General features: G+C 34.9%; 8 protein-coding genes across 9 annotated transcripts; 3 read left to right on the forward strand and 5 right to left on the reverse strand.

The window, feature by feature from the left end:
* Positions 1-172: 172 nt before the first annotated feature.
* On the reverse strand, positions 173-1,541 carry LOAG_03661 (immunoglobulin I-set domain-containing protein; the record flags this gene model as incomplete). The annotated part of the gene is made up of 3 exons (XM_003139198.2): positions 173-423; positions 683-832; positions 1,407-1,541. The coding sequence occupies 3 exons, from the start codon at positions 1,539-1,541 to the stop codon at positions 274-276; spliced, it is 435 nt and encodes a 144-aa protein (XP_003139246.1). The 3' UTR covers positions 173-273.
* LOAG_03662 lies at positions 1,457-4,606 on the forward strand (the record flags this gene model as incomplete). Of its 2 annotated transcripts, XM_020446386.1 has the most annotated exons (6): positions 1,457-1,652; positions 2,392-2,591; positions 3,129-3,282; positions 3,595-3,721; positions 3,852-3,942; positions 4,245-4,606. In XM_020446386.1, the coding sequence occupies 6 exons, from the start codon at positions 1,555-1,557 to the stop codon at positions 4,295-4,297; spliced, it is 723 nt and encodes a 240-aa protein (XP_020307276.1). The 2 variants fall into 2 exon arrangements, with proteins under 2 accessions (XP_020307276.1, XP_020303264.1); XM_020446385.1 differs by lacking the exon at positions 3,852-3,942 and having other exon boundaries at positions 1,555-1,652; positions 3,595-3,805; positions 4,245-4,421.
* A 178-nt stretch (positions 4,607-4,784) lies between these two features.
* On the reverse strand, positions 4,785-6,456 carry LOAG_03663 (hypothetical protein). Its single transcript, XM_020446387.1, has 5 exons — positions 6,288-6,456; positions 6,027-6,119; positions 5,792-5,924; positions 5,363-5,440; positions 4,785-5,169 (listed from the first exon to the last, which is right to left on the reverse strand). Exons 1-5 carry the CDS (start codon positions 6,402-6,404, stop codon positions 5,030-5,032), a joined length of 561 nt encoding a protein of 186 aa, XP_020303265.1. The 5' UTR covers positions 6,405-6,456; the 3' UTR covers positions 4,785-5,029.
* A 1,347-nt stretch (positions 6,457-7,803) lies between these two features.
* LOAG_03664 (hypothetical protein) lies at positions 7,804-10,992 on the reverse strand. The gene is made up of 11 exons (XM_020446388.1): positions 10,964-10,992; positions 10,625-10,773; positions 10,383-10,492; positions 10,141-10,215; positions 9,552-9,673; positions 9,368-9,453; positions 8,862-9,029; positions 8,519-8,738; positions 8,335-8,452; positions 8,109-8,265; positions 7,804-8,044 (listed from the first exon to the last, which is right to left on the reverse strand). The coding sequence occupies exons 2-11, from the start codon at positions 10,769-10,771 to the stop codon at positions 7,922-7,924; spliced, it is 1,326 nt and encodes a 441-aa protein (XP_020303266.1). The 5' UTR covers positions 10,772-10,773; positions 10,964-10,992; the 3' UTR covers positions 7,804-7,921.
* Positions 10,993-13,112: 2,120 nt separating this feature from the next.
* Positions 13,113-15,112, forward strand: LOAG_03665 (C2f protein). The gene is made up of 5 exons (XM_003139202.2): positions 13,113-13,277; positions 13,573-13,674; positions 14,009-14,150; positions 14,366-14,580; positions 14,719-15,112. The coding sequence occupies exons 1-5, from the start codon at positions 13,164-13,166 to the stop codon at positions 14,839-14,841; spliced, it is 696 nt and encodes a 231-aa protein (XP_003139250.1). The 5' UTR covers positions 13,113-13,163; the 3' UTR covers positions 14,842-15,112.
* Positions 15,113-15,989: 877 nt separating this feature from the next.
* LOAG_03666 (hypothetical protein) lies at positions 15,990-18,278 on the reverse strand (the record flags this gene model as incomplete). The annotated part of the gene is made up of 7 exons (XM_003139203.2): positions 17,992-18,278; positions 17,632-17,720; positions 17,432-17,506; positions 16,935-17,110; positions 16,526-16,691; positions 16,263-16,403; positions 15,990-16,132 (listed from the first exon to the last, which is right to left on the reverse strand). The coding sequence occupies exons 1-7, from the start codon at positions 18,174-18,176 to the stop codon at positions 15,990-15,992; spliced, it is 975 nt and encodes a 324-aa protein (XP_003139251.1). The 5' UTR covers positions 18,177-18,278.
* Positions 18,279-20,399: 2,121 nt separating this feature from the next.
* On the reverse strand, positions 20,400-23,355 carry LOAG_03667 (hypothetical protein; the record flags this gene model as incomplete). Its single annotated transcript, XM_003139204.1, has 5 exons — positions 20,400-20,460; positions 21,152-21,353; positions 21,729-21,821; positions 22,401-22,494; positions 23,338-23,355. The coding sequence occupies 5 exons, from the start codon at positions 23,353-23,355 to the stop codon at positions 20,400-20,402; spliced, it is 468 nt and encodes a 155-aa protein (XP_003139252.1).
* A 1,133-nt stretch (positions 23,356-24,488) lies between these two features.
* LOAG_03668 (hypothetical protein) lies at positions 24,489-24,854 on the forward strand (the record flags this gene model as incomplete). The annotated part of the gene is made up of 1 exon (XM_003139205.1): positions 24,489-24,854. The coding sequence occupies one exon, from the start codon at positions 24,489-24,491 to the stop codon at positions 24,852-24,854; it is 366 nt and encodes a 121-aa protein (XP_003139253.1).
* Positions 24,855-27,519: the final 2,665 nt, after the last annotated feature.

Below are 27,519 nucleotides of genomic sequence, written 5' to 3' on the forward strand. Positions count from 1 at the left end.
GGATTCCTTTTAGAAAGGAGTTTTGTTTTATCATCTTTAGTGTATAAGTGGAAAACTGTGGGATGAATGTGATTATTATGAGCTTGTCGAGCTGGTATTACTTGGAAGATTTCATTTCCGGATGATACCTCTTGTCATTTCCATTTGTCACTTTTCCAGGACAATCAAGATAGCAACACATAGTGTATTAAATCAGTGATTCCTTCGGATATCAAATTAATGAATTTCAAAGTAATGATATGATGAGTATCACTCATCAGTGAAACAGAGGATTCAATAAGTATATTCAGCTTTGAAATTTTTAGCCATAACGCCGTGTTCATTGTTAGCAACGCAAGCATAAATCCCTTGATCACCCATGGTTGCTGGATCGATCTCTAACTTGCTCCACAACATATCTTCATCGAGTAGCTTCTCGTAGTGCTACAATTGTCGCTTTTCTAGAAGCTATCAGAAATAGAAATTCTTAGCTTTCTATATCTTTTGAAAAAACTTCAAAAATCAGATTTAAAGGGTTTTATTTTAAGTTAAAACTGATATGTGATATATCGAAAAAGTTCAAAATTCAAACTTTTCATAAAGTAGCAACACAGGAGGCTAATCTTAAGAGAACTGGAAAACCTCAAATCATTATTGTTCGTGAAGTTCTCTGTCTGTATTTAGTCCATTAAGGAATACTTACATGTGTATTCTTTTTTGGAGGAATTTCGGCTCCTTCCTTATACCATTTGATGGTCGGACGTGGTGTACCTTTAGCTTTACAAATTAGTACCAACTTATAACCCAGCCGGAATGTTTGGCTGAAGTGTGATCCGGTGACGATATGAGCACTCTGGAATGCAGTTCTGTTTAAGCTTTCAGATTTCTAGTAACATACAAGTCATGAACTCTTAAGTTATTTTGGTACATCAGTTTATTCGACTAACAAAACACAATTATATATTCTATCTTTGAATATACACACACCTTTCCCCTCATAAGTGTTATATCTCATTTGATTCATATTTTTAGTCCAATTTTTATATATGCATGGCGAACTAACACGGGCATTACTGATGTTTTGAAAAGCTGATGTTTCTTTACCTTAAAGTTTGTTGTCTCTAGTTGGAGAAAATAAACAATGAGATTTGAAGTTCTTCGTCTTCCGACTTTTGCTTTGTTGCACTGTTTTCATGTTTTTAAAAAATTGAGATACTAAAACAAGAAATAAGGGCGGACAACGACATATCAAATATCTTGACAAGAGTAAATTCACTGTAAAAATGAATTGAATCTGATGAGTTAGTTAGGGATCGTTGTGATTCCTCAAAAAATATTGCTGAAGTTTTCAAATAGTTGAATCAGACAATTTACACTTCTTCCTATCCTCGTAGTTTATTTAAAACATATTTGCTGCATAAACTTACTTTACTGTCAGGTAATTGCGTGTGCACCAACGAGAATTCGGCAACTTGTGCAAATTGCAGGTTACTTTTGCCTTTACTTTTACCGGCGCGACGACCACCTCGCGCTTCCAGTACTCCGACGAACGCTATAAGCATTAACAGCAGAATAATGGTTTTGTTGAATAAAGCGAATTGCATGGCACGAATGCATGTTGCGCCTTCCATATTGCGTTACGTGCATCCAGCTTTTCGACGCTTTTTGACCAGGTATTATGTTTTCGTTAAATATCAACACAATTCTATAAAGGAGAATTTTGAAGATGCATTGAGGTCCAGCAGTTTGTGATAACACTTTTGCTTGTTGTAGCTCAATAAGTATCTCTTGAAAACATTAACTTGGTTAAGATGTATTATTTGAAATACAACATACCTCTTGGGCCCCTTGCTACACCTCTCATAAAATATACCTCTTGCCTTGCTATGAATGGAAGGAGCGTTGGTGCAGGGTATGTTGCTTCTTCGACTAAATATTCGAATATTCTGGATTCTGCGTCTTAAGGTTGGCAAGAAGTGTGAATAAACATAAGCATAAACATCTTCGCTAAAATAAATGAAGAGACGGAGGACCTCAAGGTTAGCGCCATGTGGATGCGTGAAATCGATTGCCTTTATGTTTCTCGCGTCTTTCAACAATTTAATTTTTCTTGTGCTTACAGCAGAAAGGTGAGGGGAGGTTCACTATGCCCTGAGAAAATTTAATAGCCAGCACTTCACTATGCCCTGAGAAAATTTAATAGCCAGCACTCTGAAGATGCAAATATAACTTCTTATTCCAAAGCTGTGTGAAGTTCAACTCCTCGATTCATCATACAGGACATCATTAGCTCATTAGCTTTCCAAATTGTTTTGCTTCCTGAGCTATGTTTTAAAACTGATTGATTAGTAAATTGTTAAACTTATTATCATAGGCTAAGGAAATATGAGCTTGAGTAGCAAATTTCTTCAGAAGGGAACTTCGGCAATGTTTGCGCAAGAAAAATATCGGTTTGGCAAAGAAGATTCGTAATCGTTCACTGCGTTACAACGTTCTGCCTCGGGCAGCTCCTTTCCTTTGTTCAAGATGTGGCTTTGCAACAGCTGCGCTGAAAAGAATTGAGGAACATGTATGCATGAAGAAAAACAGTTCGGTGAATGATCTTGAACGAGGTCTGTCCAAACTAGACAAGGACGGACTCTCAGAAATAATATATTCTCCGTCTTTGATAAACGTCAGAGAGTGATGTAAAAAATACTTGTACATTTGATCTTACCAACTTATCTGCACGAATTGTTCCATTTGTTCTAGACATGCTTCTGCCCAATTCTTTTTTGGAGGTATTTGTGGGACGTGTGTATTCATAATACCACGCAAATTTTGGTCCTCAGTACAAATATGGAGTTTTGTTCTATGGTGTAGACAGGGGTTCCCAATCTTTCCTTGATCAGGGAGCATTTGGTTTTTTATTCGTAACAGGGAACACAAGGCTCGAAAATAGTAAATTCTGTCAATTTGAAAATAAACTTCAATCAGAATGTTTGATAACTAATTTATCAAACACTGATAAGAACAGCCCGCTATTTTTTACTCACCGCGCCGCCACCCTCGTGGACCATGTTTTAGTTTTCGCGGACCACCGGAGACCACTGTCTATTACAGAGTATTATAGATGTAGGTAAGCTAACCGAAAAATTGTTTTGTTTTAGACATGAAAGTTGCGCAAATGGCTGTGCGTAGTAGGTGTAAAGATGCAATGGCAGTACTAGAACGGATACCAAATCCGCAGTCGATCCGACTTCCTAAGTTTCGTATCCTCGAAAGCGAACCTTCAGAAGAGGTGTGCAAAATGGTTTCTTTGAGGTAAGTTCAAGGTTCTTCTTTTCTTACTATAATCCCAGCAAAAAGTTTGCAGATTGTCTTTACTTAGTACATGTACCCATATATATGCGGTATGTATGTCCATTGAATATCATGGTCTATATCAACTGAACTTCATTCAAACCGCAACAGCAGTTACGGTCAATCCCTAACGGGGAATGATTTCGATCTAAATTTTCAAATTAAGCAGTTTCTTAAACTGCCTTGCCGAAGGTTATTTAAGGACTGAATGAATATTCAATTCCTATTGAACATTTTTTGCCTGACATTTCCCAAAATGAAATGGATTTCCAGCACTTCACTTCATGACGCATTACCAAAGATCATGAGTCCGGTAACATGTTGTTCAAATGACGAAGGAGTGCAGAAACGCTCAGGAGATAATTCATCCAAGCAGAACGTAAAAGCAGATCTTCAAATGGTCCTTCATTACAACTGTATTTACGATGAATATTTGAAACGTGATGACTCTCCGATAGATTCACTTAAACCGGTTCTCGCTGAGGTATGCCACGACTAAAGGAGAATGTTATGAGTCTTCATAATTGCAGAGATTGGGACTTGACAGAACTGAAGACTCACATCTCCAACGTTATCAAGTGGGACGTCACTATGTCTTCGTTTTCTTACCATCAGCTCGTGGTGTGAATCATTTTTTGATTAATAACAATAAGTAGTGATGGCAGATAGAAACAGTTATATAGAAAAGAAATTAGTAGCCTCACACAATAACCATGCATTATGATTGTGGATTGTGGATGTGAAAATTTGCTTCTTTTTCGAATTTTTAATTCAAGGACTAAAGAAAGCCGGATTCGTTGCTCCTCATTTTTGATGTTCAAAAACTTATTTCTAATTTTCGGAATTTTCATAATAATTTAGTGATAAGAAAATTTGACTGATTATACTATTTCAAAATCAGTAATGAGATGGATAGTTTACAGGCTTCTGTAGACTGTACGATGTCGGTAGAGCGCAAAATGGAATATCGAATTAGCAAATACTATGCTGAACAAATGCTGAACTTGTCTTGCACAGCATGTGAGACAAAATCAGATAAATTTGGAACATTGGGAGATTTTCATGAGCACATCATGAAGTGCGGAAAATGTCGTAGGTGATGCTGATAATGACCCACCAAAAATAAAATTTCCCGTAGCTTTTTATTGTGTTTTTATCTTTTCATGGCTTTTTTGTTGCGTTTTTATTTTGAAATGAATGGATATTTTAATGTATTATTGCTCTTAATTATATTACTTTCCTTCAAAATATATTACTCTCTTCCATGCTATTGTCATCACTACACTCTTGTTAATGTGTGTAGGGATCTAAAATTATCCATCTGTGAAGAGTATGTGGATTCGATAATTTCTGATGTGAAAAACATCAAGTACTGGCTAGTGTGCTTACCCTTGCACGTTGGTCAATTTGTTATTATTGCTGACAGTTCAATCAGTCCAAGAACTGCCAAATGCAAGCAATTTCTATTGCCATTTATAGGCACATTGTGAAGGATTCACGATTCGAAGAGTTAATGACCACTGCTCTTATATAATCACCAATGGAGAAACTCCTAAATTCTAAATTCATGTCATTCTATACTTTAAAAATTCTAAACATAGCAGAGGAATATTAAGAAAAACGAGAAGAATCTGAAGTTTCTCGCGTCAAATATCTTTTCTTAGATGCTGTCAAAATTTATCTACAGGTATTGTCAAAATACTTAATATTATGACAGTTCGCACTGTTTCGCAGCATACTGCGTCTGTAAGTTCGACATCTGTTGACAAATTGCATTTTTCAGAAGCACGTTGAGTAAATTGTGAGAATAATCCATTTCTTGGATAACTACAGGTGGGTACGGATTACCTGAAAAAAGTTCCATATACTAAAGACTCACAGGGACACAACATCTGGAAGATTTTAACTCCGACCACTTCTCCCTTTCCTTGCCAATAAAATATATAATTAACGTTAGCTCATATGTGAAGGACTTATGAGCCTAAATTCAAGCATTCTGACACTTCACCAGTGAAAATCGGAAATAAGATAGGACAAATACCATTTAATTCAATGACTCCTCTATGATAATGCCCTTCGCTAGGATCGTCCTGAATAAAATGTAACGATGTAAATGGGCCTGAAAAATATTCTTCATTACTTTTTCACATGAACAGATATTTGCTGCTCTTTTTCTTTCCTACTCTCGAACAAACTTTTAAAATCAAAATGCAGTCATGAAAAACTGCCACACTTCAGTCACATCGTGATGTAATCAATAATGAGCAAACTTTTACTAGCATCACTACACTCGCCCGAAGTGAAAAAGTTCTTCGATCGGTAGGAAAAATAATTCGAAAAAGGGAAGACCAATCTTATTCGACTTGAACCCCGTAAAGCACTTTAAATCCTCCTGACCTTCCCATATCTATGTCTGAAACGTAAACGTATGTCACAAAATTCAACTGGAACAAAAGATATCGAACAAAACCTTCTTTTTCCCGAAACCGAGGGACATATACTTCGAAAAACTTCTCACGTATATCACCGTCCATTATCCACCAGTCCACCATTTCTTTGGTATACGTGTCTTCAGGACCACGAAGTATTCCAAATTGAAGAAGCTATAAAATATTTAGGTCACTTTCATCATGTAATTACAATAAGCGTCAAACCTGAATCTGAATAAATATTCAGAAAAAAGTGAACTTCAATAAAGCGGCAACCCTTTCAGCGTAAGGACGAAGCTCCACTGCACGGTGGAATCGAAATTCTGCTCGCTCTTCACGAAATAAAGTGCTACACATCCGCCGCAGGATCTGTAATAATATAAGCGGATAGCTCAATCAGTTGAAACTTCACCATGCAAAAGCATGTGGGAGCTGTTTCTGAATAGCAGATTTTCTCCATATCAAAGGCGTTCTGATGTTACAGCTAACTTCAATTGAAATGCATTAAATTAAACAAATTCAGTAAGGAAAACTTGCTTCGAGACGAGCTCGCTGGAAATCTAGTCGCGGTGATTTCAAACGTTGAGGAATGTGCCCAATTTTCACTGCTTTTGGTATCCGCGGCAACCAAGTCACCGTCCGTGATACTGACATCCCGATTTATAACGGTACTTTTGGGAAAAATCTACCACAGAGTGACCTATAATACGCAGTAAAACACTAATTTCTTTCACTTAAAAAGCATTGCACAACCCATATTTCCAACACTATACTTGAAAGCTACAGGACTCCGTGAACCGAATATTGGAAATTACAACTTGCTTGAGTTCCACCTTTCGATGATATAGCTCTGCAACTTGTTCGACTCTACCAGCAATCAGTATCGCCGATACAGGGAAGTATCTACACAGCTTTAGTCATAATTACTTCAGCAGTATTCTCTCAACTACTCCTCATAAACGAAGGCTTGCGTCAACTACTTTGACCGACTACACAAGTCATTTGTAATGGATCACTTCTAGTGTTGCCTATCCGATCTTTTTACAGTAGGTTCAACACATACTTTGTAAAGTGAAGAATCTTTCCGAGTATGTGATATACCGAATTATATACCGAAGTATGTGATACACCACTTCTCATATAGGTCAACCTCACAAACCATCATATCACGATACTCTAGTTACACCCATTCTGCAACCCACTCAAGAAAGCAAATCCAATCTGACCCTTACGAACTTCCAAAATCGCCCACTTACTGGCAGATAATGCAACTGTTTCGCTTCCCGATGACTCGCTCTAGTATACTACATACATATAAACCCACGCCTGGTGGGTCGCATCATGTAGCACTTCCGATGCTCACTCAACGTCGTCATATGGACCGGTTCAATCCAGTTATGGAAAGCAAACACTGTGGAAACCCATGTCTTCAATACATTATAACATTTACTAAATCACAATGCACCTTGAAAAATATTAGAAATACGGTTAAAATACTGAAGGTAATGGAGCACCAGAAAATTGGAATGGTTGAATAATTGAGAACAAGAAAAATTGCGAAGTGAGATTAGCGAAAAAGAAATGGCAAACTATAGTAAAATTAAGCATTACTTTGCCTTTTTCATGCTAGTACAAAGTAACAGAAATAAAGATAAATTCATGAACAATAACATGACCATAATGATGGGCAGAAATTCAGCAGAGGCACAGGAAAATAAGACAAGACTCGAATACAACACCATACATCGAGTCAGTCAATTAAAATGTTATATTATTGTTTTCTGCTCGCAAAATTTCTAGAGTGAGAGAGAAAACTGGACATTCGAGAACAATATTAAACAATGACTAAGAAGTAAGCTTCTTTAAATACGAAAATAATACAAATACAAATCAAACAATAATTTCAAAACTTAAAAAAGGAAAAGTCGGAAACTTTGCCACTCGTCACTATTTCATTCCTACTGCATCCTTGCTACCTTTCAAAACTCATAATGCTTAGTAGGATTTGACCATGCAATCAACTGTGTTCAGTGAAACATGATGAAAAACTATACGAGCTGTGTTAGAAATAGATCAGATGCCAAAATATAGCGCTATCATTCCGAATAAAACAGTGCAGAATAATGGCAAACATTGCAATAAAACTTCGCAGCAACATATAAAAAAAAGACTTAAAACGGTTTATTTGTTCCTGGGAAGAAATAGAAAGCCTTGCGCAGCCTGGAGGAATGGTCAGGGATTTGCTTGAAGGAACCGCTAGAACTTTCGAAGGCATCAGCTACCTGCTTATTCACCTGCAAAGCACATCAATAACATCAGTAATACGACATGAAAATTAAAGATATATTATCAACTAACCAATGTCAGCATCGACAAAATGTCGGTGGATTTTGCATACTTGGCAAACACTTCACAAATGCTTTGTATGAACCAGCTGCCTTTCATGGAATTGCGCCACGAAACATACCCTGGAGTAGTTGCATAAGATACCAATATGTCGGCTTCTATCGGTGATCTAAAATTCAGAGATCACTATTTCACTAGCACCTACAAGAAGTTATGATCTGCCAATCAGTAACATTACTTTGTCTTTTGCTCCGTTTGTAAACTTTTCTGAGACTGAGAAGTGGTACAAGTAAACCAGCTATCGAAATATCCATCTGGTCCATCCGACTCTGTGCCAAATCCACGATCGTACTGCTCTACAAACAAGTTATATATATACGCGTCAACAACCAAATCCCATCACAATTTGAAATAGAACTCACGTCCTCTACAGGCTTGCAAGAAGAAGAGTTTTGGCTTATAAGCTAGAGCCGGACAGTTTCGTGCATTTAGACAGGAAACAAACTCTAACACCGATATAGCGATATCATCTGTCCCATACAGTTCACCATGTTCACCATGTGTCAACACGCAGACAACACAAGAATCCAAGCGTTTATGTTCCGGGTGTTTGGAGAAATCTCGAATAGCAATAAGCATCTCCTTTAAACAATGAAGATGGACTTTTTGAAAGAAAAATGAGATCTATAATCCAGCAATTGAACACTTTGAAGACGTCCTAAGTAATTCATTTTTCAAAAACTCCTCATGGATGAAAAATATTACCTTTGCACACAAATTTCGGTAAACCAAAACTGTGTAATTAAGTTGCCGAAAAAGATTGTTCAAATTAATTTCGTCAACGTCGGTACCAATTCTTTCCGGCATATCAAGAAAATACCGGTTATTGATAATTAGCACCACTCCACGGGGTGATGAGAAATTTGGATACATCTAAAAATAAGATATCAAAGACTGCAAAAACAAGAACTTTAAGAACTTAGTTATAATAAAATATTTACTGCTTGTTTATTAACTTACTTTGATTTGTACAACTGGCAGTGCACATTTCCTAGTGCTCTAACTACAAAAATATAAATACAAAAAAAAGTTCCGTCTGATACCTTAAAACATGTGCAGAGCGTAGATAAAATGTGGAACATGACTTCGTCCTTTTATCTATATGGTCCTTTATCAAAAGAAGGCACTACTTTCTTCATGGTAATCAATGGTTAAAAAATATTCTTAAAAGTTACGGGAACTTTTCTAGTGGCTCATTACTAACTACTCACCAAATTAGCATCAAAAGATGAAAGATCTGCAGCAGTATCAACGAAGTCCACCACCAAGTCATGGAGTATACCAGCGGGCTCACGCACTATAATTAAAATAGACTTTTAAAGAAAATGATTCGAAAGAATATTCGTTCTAAATTTGTTGTAATTTGATAATCGTTCTTTAGATCAAATAACTTACTTTTTATATACTCATATGATTTATAGTACGAACAGTTCCTTTGAATCGTTGCAGCCGTCGGACTATGACAAGCAATGTTTTGACAATTTTCATCAAGGGATGGGCTGCTGTGCAAAGCTGACCTCAAAACCAACGGAAGAAAATGGAAAAAGTTTCAAATCTGTTAAGAAAATAGAAAGAAGTCAATATAATAAATCCTTCATGAAACAGAAATTCTCTATATAAAAAAGGCTAATGCACACTGAAAGATGTTTGAAATTATCAAAAAATGCACTTTAAATATATCAACATGTTTGCGAGAGCTGAAATTAAGCTCGCACGATTTCAGAGAGAGAGAGAAAAAAAAGGTAAACCTGACTGGTAATTGGAAGGACAACACATCACAACACGTTATATTTTGATAAAGTGTCAAATCTCAATAAAAATGGTTGAATATGTTATTTCAATTTACTACCTCAGCGTGCCCATCTATCTCACAAACAACGACACATCTGCGCAGCTGGTGACTTGAACAATACGTCACATTATCTTTCATTTTGAAAAAATGTTAAATTTCAGTGATCGGGCAAAGGAATGCAAAATCTGTTACCTATATTCAATCCCTTGCCTAAACCTGTCCTTGTCCTCACTGCTTAATCCGCTTTCCATCAAATGCGCCAAATATCTAAAATTTTGTTACCCATAATTCCTTTTCCCCACAACAATTACAGTATTTAATTCCATAAACTAAGTATAAAACGAACTTTTTTGAATTATAACTATGATCCCAAAGTTTCCTTAAAGATTTGCAGCCCAAATCAGTCTATGAACGCATAAGAGGGATTCGCATACCCTTGATTCGTCTTTAGGAGTGACTGGTAAAATAGAGAAAAAGCTGCATCTCCACGCATCTTCAGCTGTCGTATGAACTGGTATCGTTGCATAGCCGCAGTGGACTCGCTCTATAATTACAAAAGCAAAAAAAAAGTGGCAATATTTTATGAGAAATCTCCATCATTTTCTTCAATATTTTATGAGAAATCTCCATCATTTTCTTCAGGATCCAAATGTAGAATGTAATGTGTCACAGTAACCTTGATGATATCAACAATATGCTCATTGAAGACACTGTTGGCAAGAAGGAAAACCATCACGTCATCTAATTGCAGACTTCGTGTCCACGTATCCAAGTGTTTGTCCAGCAATCGTCGACGTTCTGTAGTCATGACAGTATCCTCCATCGCTTCTAATTTTTTTTTTTTGGAATTTAATTAGGTAAATAGAATACTCAAGGCTTCGTAAAATTACGGAAGAACAGATCACTAAATTTCCAACGCATTCCAAAAAGCATTAGAAAGGAATTTCAGAATGAAAATCTACACTAGTGCCGAACAGATGAGTGATTAAAATACATGACCGCCTTCATTCCTCACCTGTTCCATTAGATCTTCTTGTGGCTCAAATTTTTTCCGCAAACAGTTTTACTTTACTTTTCTCTTAATGTTTGAAATTAGCGATTCCGTTCCCATTCAGATAAATGTCGGGTAAGTATTGGCAAAGCTTCAGGGACCTCTCATTTCTCATTATCTACTCAGAAGACCAAAAAAGAACAAGGAAGGGACAGATGGGATATGAGCATATCTCTAACAAGCAGTATGCAAGAGCGCCTCTTCCATATTGCACACTGTCCACTCATTATCGATCAAACAGTGATATTAGGACATGAACGGTCACTCACCGAACTCACCATAAAAGAAAAGGAGGGGAGGAGGAAGACGAGTCGACCTCCCATTCTCTTACCACAAAAGTTTAAAATCAAATATGAAAGTGGATGTACAACAGAGTACTGCATTTCCTCCTCCCTTTAGCTATACATAAAACGTAGGTTCGATCGGCTAGATAAAGGAAGTGATGTTTGATGTTAATCTGAAATGTTTAATTTAATGAGGCAAGCAGACTAGCCATACAATTCGTAGAATGAGCGTTCGCACAGGTGACACTGTTGGATTGTTGCCAGTTGATGTTCCGCGTGGTGGGCATAACCTTTGACATCAATTTGCATGCTTCTATGCAATAATACTCAGTTTTTACTTCTACAAAAACTACGAAATGAATAACAGAAGGGATATTGCGATTAAACAGTGACTGATTTAAAGGATTCGACTATTAGATAAATTGAACTCATAGGGTTTGCGAACAGATCAAATAGGAGAAACAGCGTCTTGGAATGTATGTGAGATTCGATAAGAAGTTGGGTAGAAACCATAATAAAGTGTAACACAAGATGAGTCATTCGTTAACAGTACATACCAATGCCATTTGGTCAGCCTTACTCCTGTCAAATTGTTCTTGATTTCTGAAGTTTTTGCAGTATATTATAGCCAAGAGAAGATTCGCAAGCTGATGAGTGCTTATGTCGCTTCTGTAGTATTCCTTCACTCCAATTCATCTCACTAACTTCCTATCATTCATCGCTCATTTTACTGACCGCTCACTCTCGTTATGTACAGAATAATAGTCTCCCTGACAATATGGAAGCAAATGATATTCCGTACAACCGAAAGGGTGGGAGCCTTGTCGATATTTCCCAAATGAATGTTTAGAATACAAATGACTCACTTCATCGGTGTGCATGCAATTTATGCATCACTGCACGCAACTCAACTTTACATCAGCCAATAAATGGTACTATTTATCAGTCCTCCCCACTCATCACAATTCTTCCAAAATAACAATTTGAAATTTCGCGCGGGAACCTGCGAGTATTCTTTGTGTTGCAGCTTAGGTACTATAATAAGGAAGCTTGCCAAGAATATCGATACGGTAGGTTCCATGACAGGTCAGTCCCATGTTTGGGAGCTCATGAAATAGGCGGAGGGGAGGGTATTGGAAGGGAATGCTTGCTACATGTGTGAAATAATTTGCTGTATAAGGTATATGCAGCGTAATGACTCTGCTTGGGAAGCGCGGTAGTCTAGATATCCCGATATACGGGGAATTTGTAGCTCATTAACGCGCGAATTACTAAATGAACACTACTCTCGAAAAAATGATTTAGCTCAAGGAAAGCGTTTTCTAAAACTTCCATTTCGAGATTTGCATTCATTATTTCAGATCTAATCCACATCCAATCTGAAATTCCCTTTAAATATGTTTTTTTAATTTTAGGTTGAATCTCTTTGAAATAAAAATTTGAAAAAATGTTGCAAAACCGCTTTCTTTATTTGCGGGACAATGTGTTCTCAATCGGAATTACTTACAGTGGGAGCGCATTACCTAAAGAAGTGTATTTAGGATGGCATATTCCTCTCCTCCTTCTCTTTCTTTCTAATAGATATATAGGAAAAGGCCTAATTAGTAGCAAATATTCACGGATTTTGCGAAGAATATTTTCGTCAGAAAATTTACGAATGTTAGTTAAGTCTTTTTTCACATATTTAATTAAGTCACTATGTTGATGGTTAATGACACCGTCTTCCCTTAAAAATCTTCTGGTGAATGAATGATTCCATCCTACCTGTTACAAAAGTTGCTGTTCAAAGCTTTTTATCCTTTTCAGCACGTCTGTTAGTGTCTACATATATTTACAGGACTAATCCACATAGTAAATGATCTTTTCGTCAAAGCCAATTGATGCCTGAACTACCGGCAGTCAAACGTATCAGAAAGAACGATGAAGAAATTGAGCAGGATAACAAGAAGCGGCTCATCGTTATCATCGAGAAATGCTCGTTGGAGAGTGCGAAGGTTACGTATTTTCAATAGCTACAAATATATGCTGCTTTTGCTTCCCAATGGAATAGTTAAGACAAATCGTCAATCAAGTTTAAATTGAGCGCTGTTAATTACAGATCATACAAGATAGCATTATGTTCATCTTTTTTTCATCTGTTACTGATCTTCTGGATTTGAGCCTTCCAACGGAAGTATTTCTGATTATTACTAATGAATTAGTTAGTTTCATTAGCGACAAGGCAACAGTTATTGGAACTAGATCTTTTTCTTGTTTTGATATTTGTTGATCCGATTCATATTTTTTCAGATAGGCAAGGAATACGTGATTCTCTCTAGTGACAGGCATGCAAACTTCATTCGAAACCAAAAAAAAGATCCCGCTGATTTTCGACCAGATATCCTACATCAAGTAGCTATTTCATTTAATTTTAGAAAATGGCCTTTTTTTGGTTTGTCCTCTACTGCTAATGTTGGATAAATGTTGCTTATTTTCTAAATTTTTTTGTTTACATACATTATAATATTAGTAAATGAATCAAAATCTGACTATAGCTTGTGTCAGTGCACTTTGTTAATTTGTTTTTCCAAGTACTTTGTGTGGTTATAAAGATGTTTTGGTACTTCGAAACCTAGAGTACTGAAATGTTTAAGATTTGCCACGAATTAAATCAAAAAACATGTAAAACTACCAACATTTAACATTCAACAGTTCTTAACCACAATTTCAAGTCTACTGTTTGCAGTGTCTTCTTATGCTTCTTGATAGTCCGTTAAATCGAGCGGATTTATTGCAAATTTATGTGCATACTGTCAACAACATATTAATTGAAGTGAACCCTCAGATTCGTATCCCAAGGACATTCGATCGATTTTGTGGTTTGATGGGTTCATTTTATATTTTTTTTTCATTGCCATCTTACCATCCAAATCCATATTTTATATGCTGTGTTGCTATCGTACGGTTATGAGTAAATCGGCCTCATGAGATTGCATTCTAGTCTAATCTGATAATTTTTAATTCAGCGCACTCGAATTGAGTACTGATTTATTTCCTCTTCGATCAATTTATCAAATTGGCACCGAATGATTGAACTTTTTAGTGCAGTTGCTACATAAATTGTCGATACGTGCAGCCGATAGTTCAGTGAAATTGCTGAAAGTGATTAGGAATCCAGTAAGCATCCATTTACCGACTGGTTGTCGGAAAGTACTGACATCATATCAAGCGTCAGAATACATGAGTTTTAGGCAATTTGCCGAAAGCACTAGTAATAAGCCCATCGCAGTCGTCATTGGTGGGTTTGCGAAAGGAAAGGTGAGCAAATTTGTTATTTTGTTTTCTCTGACTAGCAGTTTTTCTTATTCGACATCAAATCAGCTGACATCATTTGCCTTATCATTACTGCAAGTTGTTAATGAAATAATTTATCTTACATCAGAGAGGTGCTTATAGGCTGCTGTGGATTATACCGAGGAAGAGGTGAAACTAAGCAATTTTCCATTAAGCGCTGCGTTGACGTGTTCTAAACTGACATCCAGTTTCGAAGAAATATGGAAAGTTGAAGAAGAAAATTAATAATAGGTCACTATTAACAAATAACTTTGTTAGGAGATTTCTATTGGTCTGCTGTTGGTTTTGGATTTGTGAAAATTGCAAGTAAGATAAGTCTGGTAGTTCTTCAATTTCTCTTCCACTTTGGATGTTGTGAAAGGTTTTTTAGAAGTGATGCGTAAGTTAAAATTTAATAAAGGTCGATTTACGCACGTGGAATACGATGAAATAAAACAAGTAGCGAAGTTTATGATCAGTTTGTTAATAATATAGTAAAGATAAATGAAAAAGGTTCAAATATTCGAAATGCAAAAGAACTAACGATGATGAAGAGAGGCGAAGGAAAAATTTTGATCTAACTTTTTTTTATGACTCCTTATACAAGGAGCTCGTTTACATACATGAACAATTGCATCAAGATGTTTACAATCTTCCTATAGCTGCATCTAAGGTCTTTGTAAATCGGCACCTGCGCATCAGTTTTTTACAATAATTAAACCACGCGAATTATCAGATGGCAAGATGAGAATTAGATAAATGACTCATCACTTTCGGTATAAAAAACATTTTATTTTTTTTTGTGTGTGGTGTGACAAATAGGCACCAAATGCTTTGGTCATTTTGATATAAAATTTCTTGGTTTCCCGATATTGAGGTTGATTATTTTCATATCCTTACTCAATCTTTTGGAGGAATATGAGATTTTGATTCACACAACTTGGTCTAAATAATGAAGTCTGGTCGTGAATTTCCTTTGTTAAAAATTTTTTTCGAAATCAGTGGAAAGGAGACATTTTTCTGATTATTCTTACAATCTGCTGGAAGTTCAAGTACAGTTTGAGTATTGTTTTGCTTATGAGGTGCTTCTGAATTGTAATTATGTCAAGATGAATTGTTCTGTTACATATAGCAATAATACACTTTCGGTTCTGTAGAAAGGGAGTATAGTTGCAGCAGAAAAATTCGTTTTTTCAAAGTGCAAATGTACTACTTATGATAACAGTTAGAGTTACATTTTCTTAAAAAGTACAGATTGTGTATTTTTTAATTTTTACTTGAAAATTACGAATTAAGAATGTGCCTTTCTTCAGGCATATGGATTTTTCTGCTGGGATAAAAAACATTTGAAAAATGTTACCAATCAGATTATACTTCTTACCGATGAATATCAGCTAATGGGCAGTTATTGTTAAGAAGGAAAATTGCCTGAATTGTTTATATGCAGTGCATATGTCCTCATTTCTAAATTTATTTGGTTCGGATAAGGTTCTGTTTTGAGATGATGGTGGTTGGTTTTCTTGTGTAATTGAATTCGCTGTAATAAGATGAGCTTAAACAAATCTTCACTTAAAGTTGGCATAAGTACTACTGTAAGAAATTTCTTTCCTTGAAAATTAAATAAAGTGCAAAGGTCAAATAAGTAATGACAAAAACGAAATAGCAACATGTAATAATTGCCAGAGATAGCCGTTTTCGTATTCCCAGAGCTGTAGTTGTTTGCTGCTGTACTAGAGCACGTTTAGCCGATGTGTCATGGAAAGCTATTAACCGTCTCATCAGTGGCAATGACTTCACGATATCCATACCTGCAAGAAATCTCATTTTAACTTATTTGCTACCATCTCACATAATGTACTATATACCTTTAAATTGTCTTTAAAAAATGAAATAAATTTAACATTGTATTCAGCGAAATCAGTGAACCTACCATCCACGATGATGCTAATGAACTGGCCATTGCTAATATCGAGTAGTTGAGTGTGATATGTTGGTGTCATTAGGTCTACCAATAAAATGCAAACAACATGTAAAAAGGTAATGCATATCCACAGATCTTCCAGGGTTAAAATGCTTCCTGTTTTGCGGATTGATTGCTAAATGAAAATGAATTTGAACTTATAAGAGCTGAATGAGGTGAAACTGAAACTGATTACGAGTGAGCAAGGTGTTGAGGAAGTAACGAGACACCAGAACTGAATTGAGAAGTTTTTACAACAACTGCTTAGCATAGTACTGCGTATTTCATCAAAAATCCAACTTAACAAAAAGTCAACACTTTCGTCGACACTTCCAATATTTATACAAGTTCTCTGTAAAAGACATTTCAGTTAAATTACCATGAAAATAATGCACATTAAAGCAGACACAGTAACCAATGTGTGAACTTTACGACACCTGCACTGCGCAAAAATAGCAACACAAAAAATGACTGTAGAAGGCAATATGCTACCAACCATGGATGAGAACCACAATTGTGGATAACTCGCAATGACTCTGATTTCTTTTGTTGTTTCTAAAACCTTGAAATATTTTGCAAAAGTGAAGAATACAGCTAAAAATGTCACCTCCTATAAAAAATAATTCCTTGATACTTTAGTTTACTGACTTTTTGGATCTAATTGTGAATGTATGGAGTTAATTCATTTTTGAGTAAATTTTGAAAGTAGTTTTCAATCTGAAAAGACTAGTATCACTCTCGCATTACTCTCAATCTCCATTGTACAAGAATCAAATGTTTGATTGGTAATTGGTTGTGTCAGTTTTAGATTAAATAACTTGATAAATATATCTTTTACGAATGGTATCGCTATCATTTTGACTTCCAAAAACTCACCAACATTGACCGAAACTTTCGAGATTTCCTCTGCATTACGCAGATCTTGGAAATCACGTAGAAAAATACGCTCATCTGAAGATGAAAGATCAATAAATTTGGAAGATAAAAAAGACAGTCAAATTTGCTATCAACTTTGTTTGCAATCTTTATTCCCCTTCTAAAGTAATGCACGTGAATTTTAAGAACCAGTTGAAGACCTCCAATATTTGATACAACAATCTCACACTGGAACAGCTCGAAAGGATGCCGCCAAGTTTCAGATGAACAAAGGAGCTCGACAGAGTACCTGAAACGAAGGTCAAAAATCGACGAGAAATGTGAAGTGGAAAATTGAACGCTGAAAGTGTTTACACATTTCAATGCTTATGTCATTAATCGATTCGAATGATTTGTATTGTTGGATTTGATTGCAAAGCAAGCGCAAAATGCATTCATTTGGAACTATTAGACCCTATCGAACACTCAATTTCCACTTTATCATTACACGAAATTATCCCTCTGCAATTATGCATACTTTTATTTTCAGTTCACACTTCAATTATAAACAAATTATGAACCGGTAAAATGCATCGACCATGCCAATCAACGGATCCAAATACACAGCGACATTAACCGGAACATTGGGACGCGTTGTAATTTCCGGAAGCCATGGATGATATTCCGCTGGCATTCGGAATCGGTTTTTCAATTTACGGATAGCGAGCCTATCATCGGTAAATGTAACAGCGAATATTATTTCCATATGAACCTTGTTCTATAGAGAATAGAATCTAATTTAGGAATGAAAATGTATTTAAATAATTTCCTCCCCTCTTCTTTATTTGTTATCGCTATTTCTTTTTAGCTATTACTATTTAGTCCCTATAGCAATACTTTATGGTTTGTTCCTCATTAGAACCTCAAAGAAAGCAAAGTACCACCTGAGTATCCTAATACAGAACTCATGCAGTATCTTTTCATCCTTCATCTGATTTTAATGGTTTTGAGATTTTAAAAGGTATATTACATGATGCAGTTTAGTTGAAATGATTTTAAGATCGCAATTAAGAGCAAAAAATGTCCCATTGCCATTAGTGACACGATTGTTTCGTTCCTGTGGTCTAACTGATGCATAATAATACTTGTATTTTTGAACCAATTCGCTGTGTTCTTCTGCTGTCAGTCTGGTAATTTTCAAAATAAAAAATAATGCTAGTAATAAGGAATTGAAACATTCTGACTTCAACTCCCATATCTTTGACATCTAGTTTTCAAAATTTTCTGCAACTATGTAATATTTCAAAATTGCAAGACCCTTTAATAGCATTCAAAGATTTCTTTCTACAATTGTACAGGTTTTTACCATTGCTCAGAGCTTTGATAAAAGTCTGTTACAGTAATTAAAATTCACTGCATTTTTGTGAGAAAATAATTTCGATCTTACCCGTAAGTAGCGTGTAGAAAAATAAGCGTTAAAAGATAGCTACAATCCATCGCATTAGTAAAACATCTTTTATGAATCATTTTTTATTATTGTCAGGGAAAAATATAGAGCAGAACTGATCCACCAACTGGAATTGGCAAAAATTACAGGGAATACAAAAACAAGAAGGATTGCAGGACAATTAATTGTCTCCGTCGTCAGACAGAAAAGGATGGGGAAGAAAAGAAATGGAAAGAGAAAGAGAGAGAAGGGAAAAGAAGCAGGGAGAAATGGTATTTTTGAAAAGTTAGAACCTACTAGAAATGCCATGATGCGAAACCTGATTCTATGGACTTCTCCACATATTGTAACCTAGCATTGGACAAAAATGTGACTCTTCAGCCTCACTTATGCTTTGCTAACTTAAATAAATGGATAAAATCGGGTAAATCCAGCAAAGCAAAGGAATGAAGTAGGTAAGAGCACCAGTCAACTTCCAATAGAGAAAGCATTCAGTTCAGAATGCTACTATTATCTGGAACGATGAGAGAGATTGGAGGATAATTAATTCTGCAATTACTTTCATTGTCAACTACGCTAATTTCAACAATTTCTCTTACAAAATTGCAAAATATCACCTTGATTTCTTGAGACCATCAGGCTACCGTTCCCCACAAAACTTTTTTTCAATTTTCTGCTTCATTTTTACTTCCTCAGTTTTTCAATTTCGAATTGTAGCATGTTTAACTCGAGCTTATCCACATCTTTTGAATAATCATTAATCCACGATTTAATTACTCATTAACAGGATGCAAGAATAAAAAAAAAAGTTCCTCAAACAAATAAAGGAATTAATAATTTAAATGACTTGTGGATCCATTTCGATCATCTTAAACTTCCACATGAGATGAAGTTACGGAATCCATTTGCTTTGATAAGGCAACACCACAATTTTAATTGAAATTCCGCGTTCAGAAATATACAATTCAATTCACAGGATATTGAAATTAGCTCTTCATGATAAAATTAAACAATGCTCATTAGGATTGACAAAGTACGACATAATTCACTCACAAAAAAATGTCACGGAACTTTGGAAAGATGCATACTAGCAAGTATTCTATAAGATCCAAACTGATAGTTTTATCAATATTTTCTTCATTTAAATGTTTGTTTTTCCCTACGTGACATTCTATTTGAAATAAGTTTTCATCAAGTTTTTAATACAAGTAAAATGTCTCGTATATTTCATATCGCAAGATCTCATTCTTCCATACATCTTACATGCAGAGGATAATAACAGTTAACATAGACCAGTGTCGCAGTGATAGATCTTGACGACAAATGAATGTATTCAAAATGTCCAGTCAACTATATTTATTATCTAATATCTTTTATAAGTATTCCTTAATTTGTACCGGACATCAAGAGTGCCTTAACCCATAAAGTAATTTCATGGCATGGGAGAAATCACGGGTAAAAGCGTTAGCATTTCATGCACCAAAACAAACAGTGGATGAAATATAAAGATAAACTGCAAGTGTGAAGTGTATTTAAAACAAATTAGATTCGATTATTTAACAAATTCAGTTGAAGGAGATTTTCGTTAAAATGGCCACATGGGCTAAAATATGAGGAAGTCATTTTTAATTCTCCTTGCAAACTGTCAAAAAAGTTCAGATGTACCACTGGTCGTAGCACTAAAAGTTTTTCGGGAAGTTTGAAACCATTACTTTCCATGTTTCAAAGTTTCTAATACTTTAATACACCATCAAATGTCAGTGGATCTGAAAATATTCTAGTAAATAAAGGTCTGGAAATATTTTTGATGATCAAAAACAGTGTAACTGAATTTAATTAATGCTTTTATACATCACGATTTAATAATTAATGATTTCTCTTTTCAATTGAATTGTGCTTAAATTGAAAAGCTTTTCATGAGCAACAAAATAGATTGAAATGAACTAAAACTTCTGTTTGAAATCCTAAAAAATGTCACCAAGCAGTAGCATCAATAGCACTAACTACAAGTCATGATCAATATGCCAGTTTCATCTCTTTAATTTTGTTTACACTTTGAGTGTATTGTTACCACTATGAGGAAAAATCAACACACAGCAAAACTTATTGAAATAAAGTCGAATTGTGTCCTTCAAATTGCATCTCAAATTGCATCTTTTCGTGCAGAGAAATGAAAATTTTCAGTGTAAGTTCCTAACAGACAAGCAGGTATGATAGCTTTGTGAGGGCCAAGTTTCAATAGATAAATAAATAATAAAATTAGATGTTTGCAAATTATTGAGAAGTTCGCAAACCTTGAAAAATTGGCAACAGCGGCAATTGCGAACACTGTTTCAATGATTACTAGAAATGCTTCCACACAAACGACGACAAATTCGATGAACAGAACATAGCTTTGAAATAAGGCCCAGTAAACACAAAGTGTTAATGTAAGTGCATTGAGAAGAAGAGCGAATGATAAATAGCCACTAGTTTCAGTAAGATTCCCTTTCCGGGCTAGAAGAAATTTAAGATGTGATGAAAGTAGAATAAAACAACGTTTCCAGCGCAAACGATAAACATTTTTTCCAAATGGCAAATCAAAATATTTCATAATTTACCTCTTTGTTTTGCATATTTCCACTAGAAATTTTCAAAAGTTCATAAAGTATAATATCAAAATTATAACTTTTTAATGATGTTTAGTTTTTAGTTGGAAGAAAGACCTGTAATGGTATTAACAAGGTTGATGAATTGGGTAAGTCTTTTCCGGAAGGATGAGAACGCCTGAGCGTCCTTTGCATATGATATTGCTATAAAGAGAATAATTAGTTCCCTATAGATTCTAATCATTTTATAACATTGATCTTTGTAAACGGAAGAAAAATGTACCCCAATATAAACGCATTGCTTCGTTTGGAATGAAAAGAATAATTAGCAGAAGTTCGCAAATTTTGGCATTTGTCGCGTATGGTAGTATTGACACTGAAATTTAATATTCTTTTTCATTTCAATGTGCAGATATAATGACGAGATGAAAAGGGAACTATGGCAGACAGAAATTCCAAATTCCACCGAAATTTGACAGTAATTGAAGTTTTGGAGTTAACCAAGACCATTATATTGGAATTTGTGTTAAATTTTTTTGACTGGCTCTTTAGGATAAATCAGATTGTGGGAAAAAAAATTATATTTGGCTTCATATATCTAAAGCAATCTTTCCGAAAACTCGATTTCAGACAAAACTCGAGAATCGATTAAACTGGAAAATAATTACAAGAGACTGGAAGGGGAAATTTTACCTAAATGAAATGCAGCAAGAATGTGCTGGACAAGAAGTAATAATCAACTTTTTAACCACTTTTGTATTTTTCTCTTCCTATGATATCACTTATATGTTTGTTAAACTAACAATTACCAAAGTAATTTTTAGCTGATCCGATCAAAAGCGAAGGAAATATAGCATTCTCAAGGTGCATTAAGCAATTTTTGTTTACTTGGCAGAATTTTAGCATTTCATAGCACATGTAAGAGTAAAAAAAAGAAACAAACTATTTCAATTACCTTTGAAGAAATATAAAAGTAGAAGAACTGCGACGAAAATGAATGATACTGGACGATTAAGGCACAATGTAAGTTGCAGTGGAAGCGATGATCGCTAAAGAAAATACTGTATTTTAGTAAGGAAAATATATTCCTCATTATGCATATCTACTACCACTTATGTATTACAACAAACTAAAACATAGAAGTGATAGCAAATCCCTCAATGATTTAGCACAATTTTAAACAATTTCTTGATTTCATGAAAAAAAATGAGATAGTAATGTAAAGATCCTGAAGAGCTGAAGTCTAGAATTTAAAAGATAAATTGAGAGAGATCAATCACTATTTAAGTACTTACCACATTCGAATTAATCATCTATTCTCAAATGGCACTGTCACAAAGCAATTAGAATCAACTGGAATTGCTTGGCCAAAATGCAGGGAACGACTTTGTTGCCTGGGGCAACATCCAAGCGCTGGGACATATACTTGCAATGCTATGCAGAATTATTATTTTAAATCATTATAAGTCACTGATTTTTCTGATAGATAATGCAAGCAAGATAGAAGTATAAAATATGAAAAGAGCATTCAACACTCGTTGAATCCCATCTGAAATACTCATCTGAAGTACATTACTTGCAACGAAGTGTGATATATCTCATGTAAAGTTACTTTAAGAATTTTTAGTTACACTATGAACTAAAAATGAATTTGGGATTTATACACGCTGTGATAGATTTCGACAGAAAGGTAATATCGAAAAGAGCATGTTTTCATAGCTTACATCATTCACCTAAACGCTGCAGATCATCAAGGTGGGAACAAAAAGTGGAGACAATTGAAAACATCGCTGAATAAATCAACACGAAAGCTGGACAGTTTTGACAATGCTGGTCATAAAAGCAAATGACAGCATTTCACATTTGATTTTAAATATACGATCTTGGCAAACCTCTGGAAGCAAAGCCATTTTATGGATCTGACATTTTTCTGTAGTCGGTTGTTTTATTTTATAATTTGAAATTAATCATTAGTCTGCTTTAGTATAAAGCGGGTTCTTTTCAAAAGTTCATTAAATGGCTTTTTTGACCTCTTTCCTTTTTTCTTCTGTCTCACCTTTTAGAAGTGTATTACAAAATTGAGAAGTATGACCATATAAGGCTCCCAAACTACTGCAAGTAAACAGCAGATGGAATATGTCATTTTCAGTTGTATTGGGCACAAATCTTCACGAATTGCTATGAACAAAAATCTTTTCAGAATTCAGAATGAAGATGCGACTTCCACCGATAATTTCTTTAACGGTGTAAATTTTCAAAATTCTATATTGTTTTAAATTTTAATTTTTCTGCAAATCATTTGAAGAATTCATTAAAGGAAAAAATGAAAAAATATGCGAAGTTACCGTATCATAACGAAAAAGAAGTCACTTTCTGTTAGATTCTAAAGATGTAGAAAATATGAAATCCATTAAATTTGTTCGCTGATAGTTTTTCAAGTTTTCTTGAAATCCTTTAAAGTTCAGAAAAGTAAATAAAACCCAAAATGTTCGATACCGCAATTCAAGCTTCAAGACACTTGAGCTGCTTATCAAATCTTCTTTACAAAGAGATTTCTACACTGCTGTAGGTCATTTGTGGAGTTTCAGTTGCCAAAGAAGAAATCAAAAAAGGCATTAGTAAAGTAAATAACCAAATATTTGTTTGAAGCAGTTTGGCTTATTTGCATCTCAGTGTTTCTCCCTCTTACCAAATGAATTTTCACAAATCACAGTTTCAGTGCACTATTGACAGATCATTTCAGGACAAAACACTTTCTAAAACGTGTTTATACTATTTCAAGTGACAATCGCAAGCTAATAACCAACAATGGTATGATAACACTGATAATAGATCTTACATGGAATAGCAATAACAAGGACAATCCATTATGAAATCTTTACAATGATGATAACAACTAATCGTGGTATCTCAATGATCATTATTGGAATAATAATAATAATCGATTATCATCGAATCCTGATTGGGATAAGAATGAAACAATGCTTGATGGGATGATAAGAACCGAAATCGCTCGGTCGGGATTTTTGGAATAACTATAATAATGGCTGGGAGCGCAAGATTAATGGCAATAATCCGGGGTGAGATTGTTGGAGCCAAAATAACTGGGATAAATGGAACTGAAACAACAATAATAATAACCCGAGTTGGAGACCGTGGAATCAATTCTGGCTGGAACCGCTGGAGCGACAACCATGGCCATCACATTCGACCTAGTGCAAACAAGGGTCCATATTTTGTCTGTGACTACAAATTCATTAGTGGCCCTAATGAAAACGACGAAGGTAATAATAGGCTTGATTACAATCACTTTCACAGTAACGAACAATATAATAACCGTAAAAATGAGGCCAACAATCTGCCAGTGAAAAAGTCATCCAAAGAAATGAGTTTGTTGATAAGACGATAGTATTTCTTACAAATTCTTCGTGCTTCTAACCGTTCCAAAAACTACAAATAATTGAATATGGAATTTTATATAATTCGAGTAACCTATTTTGTTGACCAAATAATGAAATGTTCTACCTTGGTTCCTTCATAACTACAAATAAAAACAAAAAAACTTCGTAACAGTTTCACCTCCTCTATTTACCGGCTAGCAGGATTCTTCGGTAAGAGTTTAGGGAAGGAAAAAGATAAAGATGGATCTAGCAAGAATACTGGCTGTCCAGAAGGATATAGATTTCGATTTAAAAATAAATCATTTCTTTTAAAGACTAACTTACACTTCATAGACATGAACTGGTTGGAATTCAATATCCAATATTTATCTGAAAGTCGAAATTTAGAAATGAAATGATGAAGAATGTTGCACAAGAATATCAGTTATAAATCAGAAAGTTTCAAGAAATCAGGTTGAAAAAATGAAACTTTAAAACTGGTCAACATTTGATGATTACGTTGTCAACATCCATATTCAGCTTGATGAAAGTGAAAATTTTAAACTTTACCACTGCTTACGAAAATCTAATTTGTATATTCTGAAAAATTGATAATACTTGAGTTGGATTACTCAGAGGGCTAATTTTGTACAAATATGATGTCATCCTAAGAGATGACATCATATTGGTGTAATGGATGACGAGGCAATATTGATGCGCCAAGAAATAAATGGATCATAATGGTATAATGGCATTATTATTCGTACGTTTTTATATCATCCCAATGGCATTTATTTAATACATTGTCTACAGCAAAAAGTGCTTAACATTTGTCCTTTAGCATTTTTTGTCCTGCCTTTGGTAATGTTCAGCATACAGTATCAGTCATTCGAGAAGTCTTTCTTGTGCTTGCGAAGCAAAATTTCTTTTCACAGATTTCTTCTCTATGCTGAACGGGTAAAATTTTCCATTGAAATAATGAAGCGTCAATGGTGGTGAATATCGTAAATTAAAGTGTTTTCTATTAACAAAGTGCTATAGCTTTATGTAAGGACACAGGACAAAATGCGATACATTTCAGCGAGATGTTATGAGCGAAGCTTTTAGAAGAACGTTTTGGCCATTATTCATCTTACTAGTCAATATTGATTGTTCCGGAGAGCTTGGCTTATTACATACTGAATGAATGCAGCATGTAAATACAATGGGATTGTAGAAATGCTTTTAATTTTCAATTCGCTTGAATTGTTGCGAAAATTTATTCCCAAATCGATGTGATTTCTTTAATTCACTATAAAAAACATCATCTCGAAATTTCGTTAAAAAACTGATTAAGAATTCAAAAAAGAAAAGAATCTGCGGGACCACAACCACTTGGTCAATATTTTGGAAATGAAATTCAAGCTTATCTTTGCTATATTCAAATTGAACTATATCCCACGTACGTTCATGCGTCTCAGATATAACATTGGTGTATCCAAGAACCAAACGACAAATATTTACTCTTATTGTCGAACGTTATCGCCTATTTTACGTTTAGAACCACTGTAGCTCTACCGAGCTACTTTCTAAAATTTCATCTTAGAAATAGACGACAAGGAGAGAAGACAAGGGAGGACAACCCAGACATACACATACCAACAACGGAACCTTCGCCGCCACCACCCAATCAAACAAACGATACGATCCGAAAGCAGACATACGCGATACTTCGATTTGTTGATCTTTCTGCTACCTGCCAACTCAGTTCTCACTCCAGATTTCTAGTAATTTCAATTTAACAAATCTTTTTCTGTCATTGTTGCCGTTACTTTTATACATAACAAAAAGATATCTCTAAAATGTGATTTCAAAAACATCAAATTATCCGTATAACCTTTGAATCCTAATAATTTATTGAAAAAAAAAAATGCAATACATCCTCATTGGTCACTATTCTTAATTTCTTCTACTCATTTTACGTAATCTGTATGTGATACGTTTGATCAGTTTATGCTTATCTTTGTCCAAAACTGTCTCCAAATTTCCTTCAATCTTTTATCTAACAAATACATTATTTCACTTATCATCTACATTCACATCGGGTTTCTTCACTACTTCATGTAAAGTAGATTCGTTTTGCGTGAGTGATGAATATGCAGATATATGTGTTTTTGATTAGGTCTAAAGCTGTTGCTTTGCAGGTTAAGAGTCTTGCACTTCACCCTTAAGTTCTGTGACACTGTTTTATGTGACAGTTGTCTGACGTGTAACATTGAAACAGTCACAAAGTTTATTCCGCAAATTCTTGTCGCTTAATTGTCAGCCAATCGAATCTTTTAATTTTTGTTGCATTTTTAGCAAATTTTCATCGTTTGCTTTTTTTCCCTGCTATTTCTCTGATTTCCATTCATTTATCATTGATAATCAATATGAAATAGCAAAGAAACGTTGGAGGTACAAGTGTTAATTGTTGTATTGCAATGAGTTGTCAAGAGTGTTGAAAGTGATATCTATTAAAAGCGCTCAGGCTACCACTCCCGCTTCTTTCATCCACCATTTGAATTAACTTCCCACAACGGAATAAAACTTGGTTTAACAACGCTATACACTTTTCATCTTGTAATGGATAATGAGTTTTTTCATATAATAGTAATGACCTTTCTCGTTATTTCAACTCTTCTCTCCCTCTCTCTCTCTCTCTCTCTCTATTAT

Source organism: Loa loa (genome assembly GCF_000183805.2).
Source record: "Loa loa unplaced genomic scaffold supercont3.9, whole genome shotgun sequence".
In the NCBI taxonomy this organism is placed as follows: Eukaryota; Metazoa; Nematoda; class Chromadorea; order Rhabditida; family Onchocercidae; genus Loa; species Loa loa.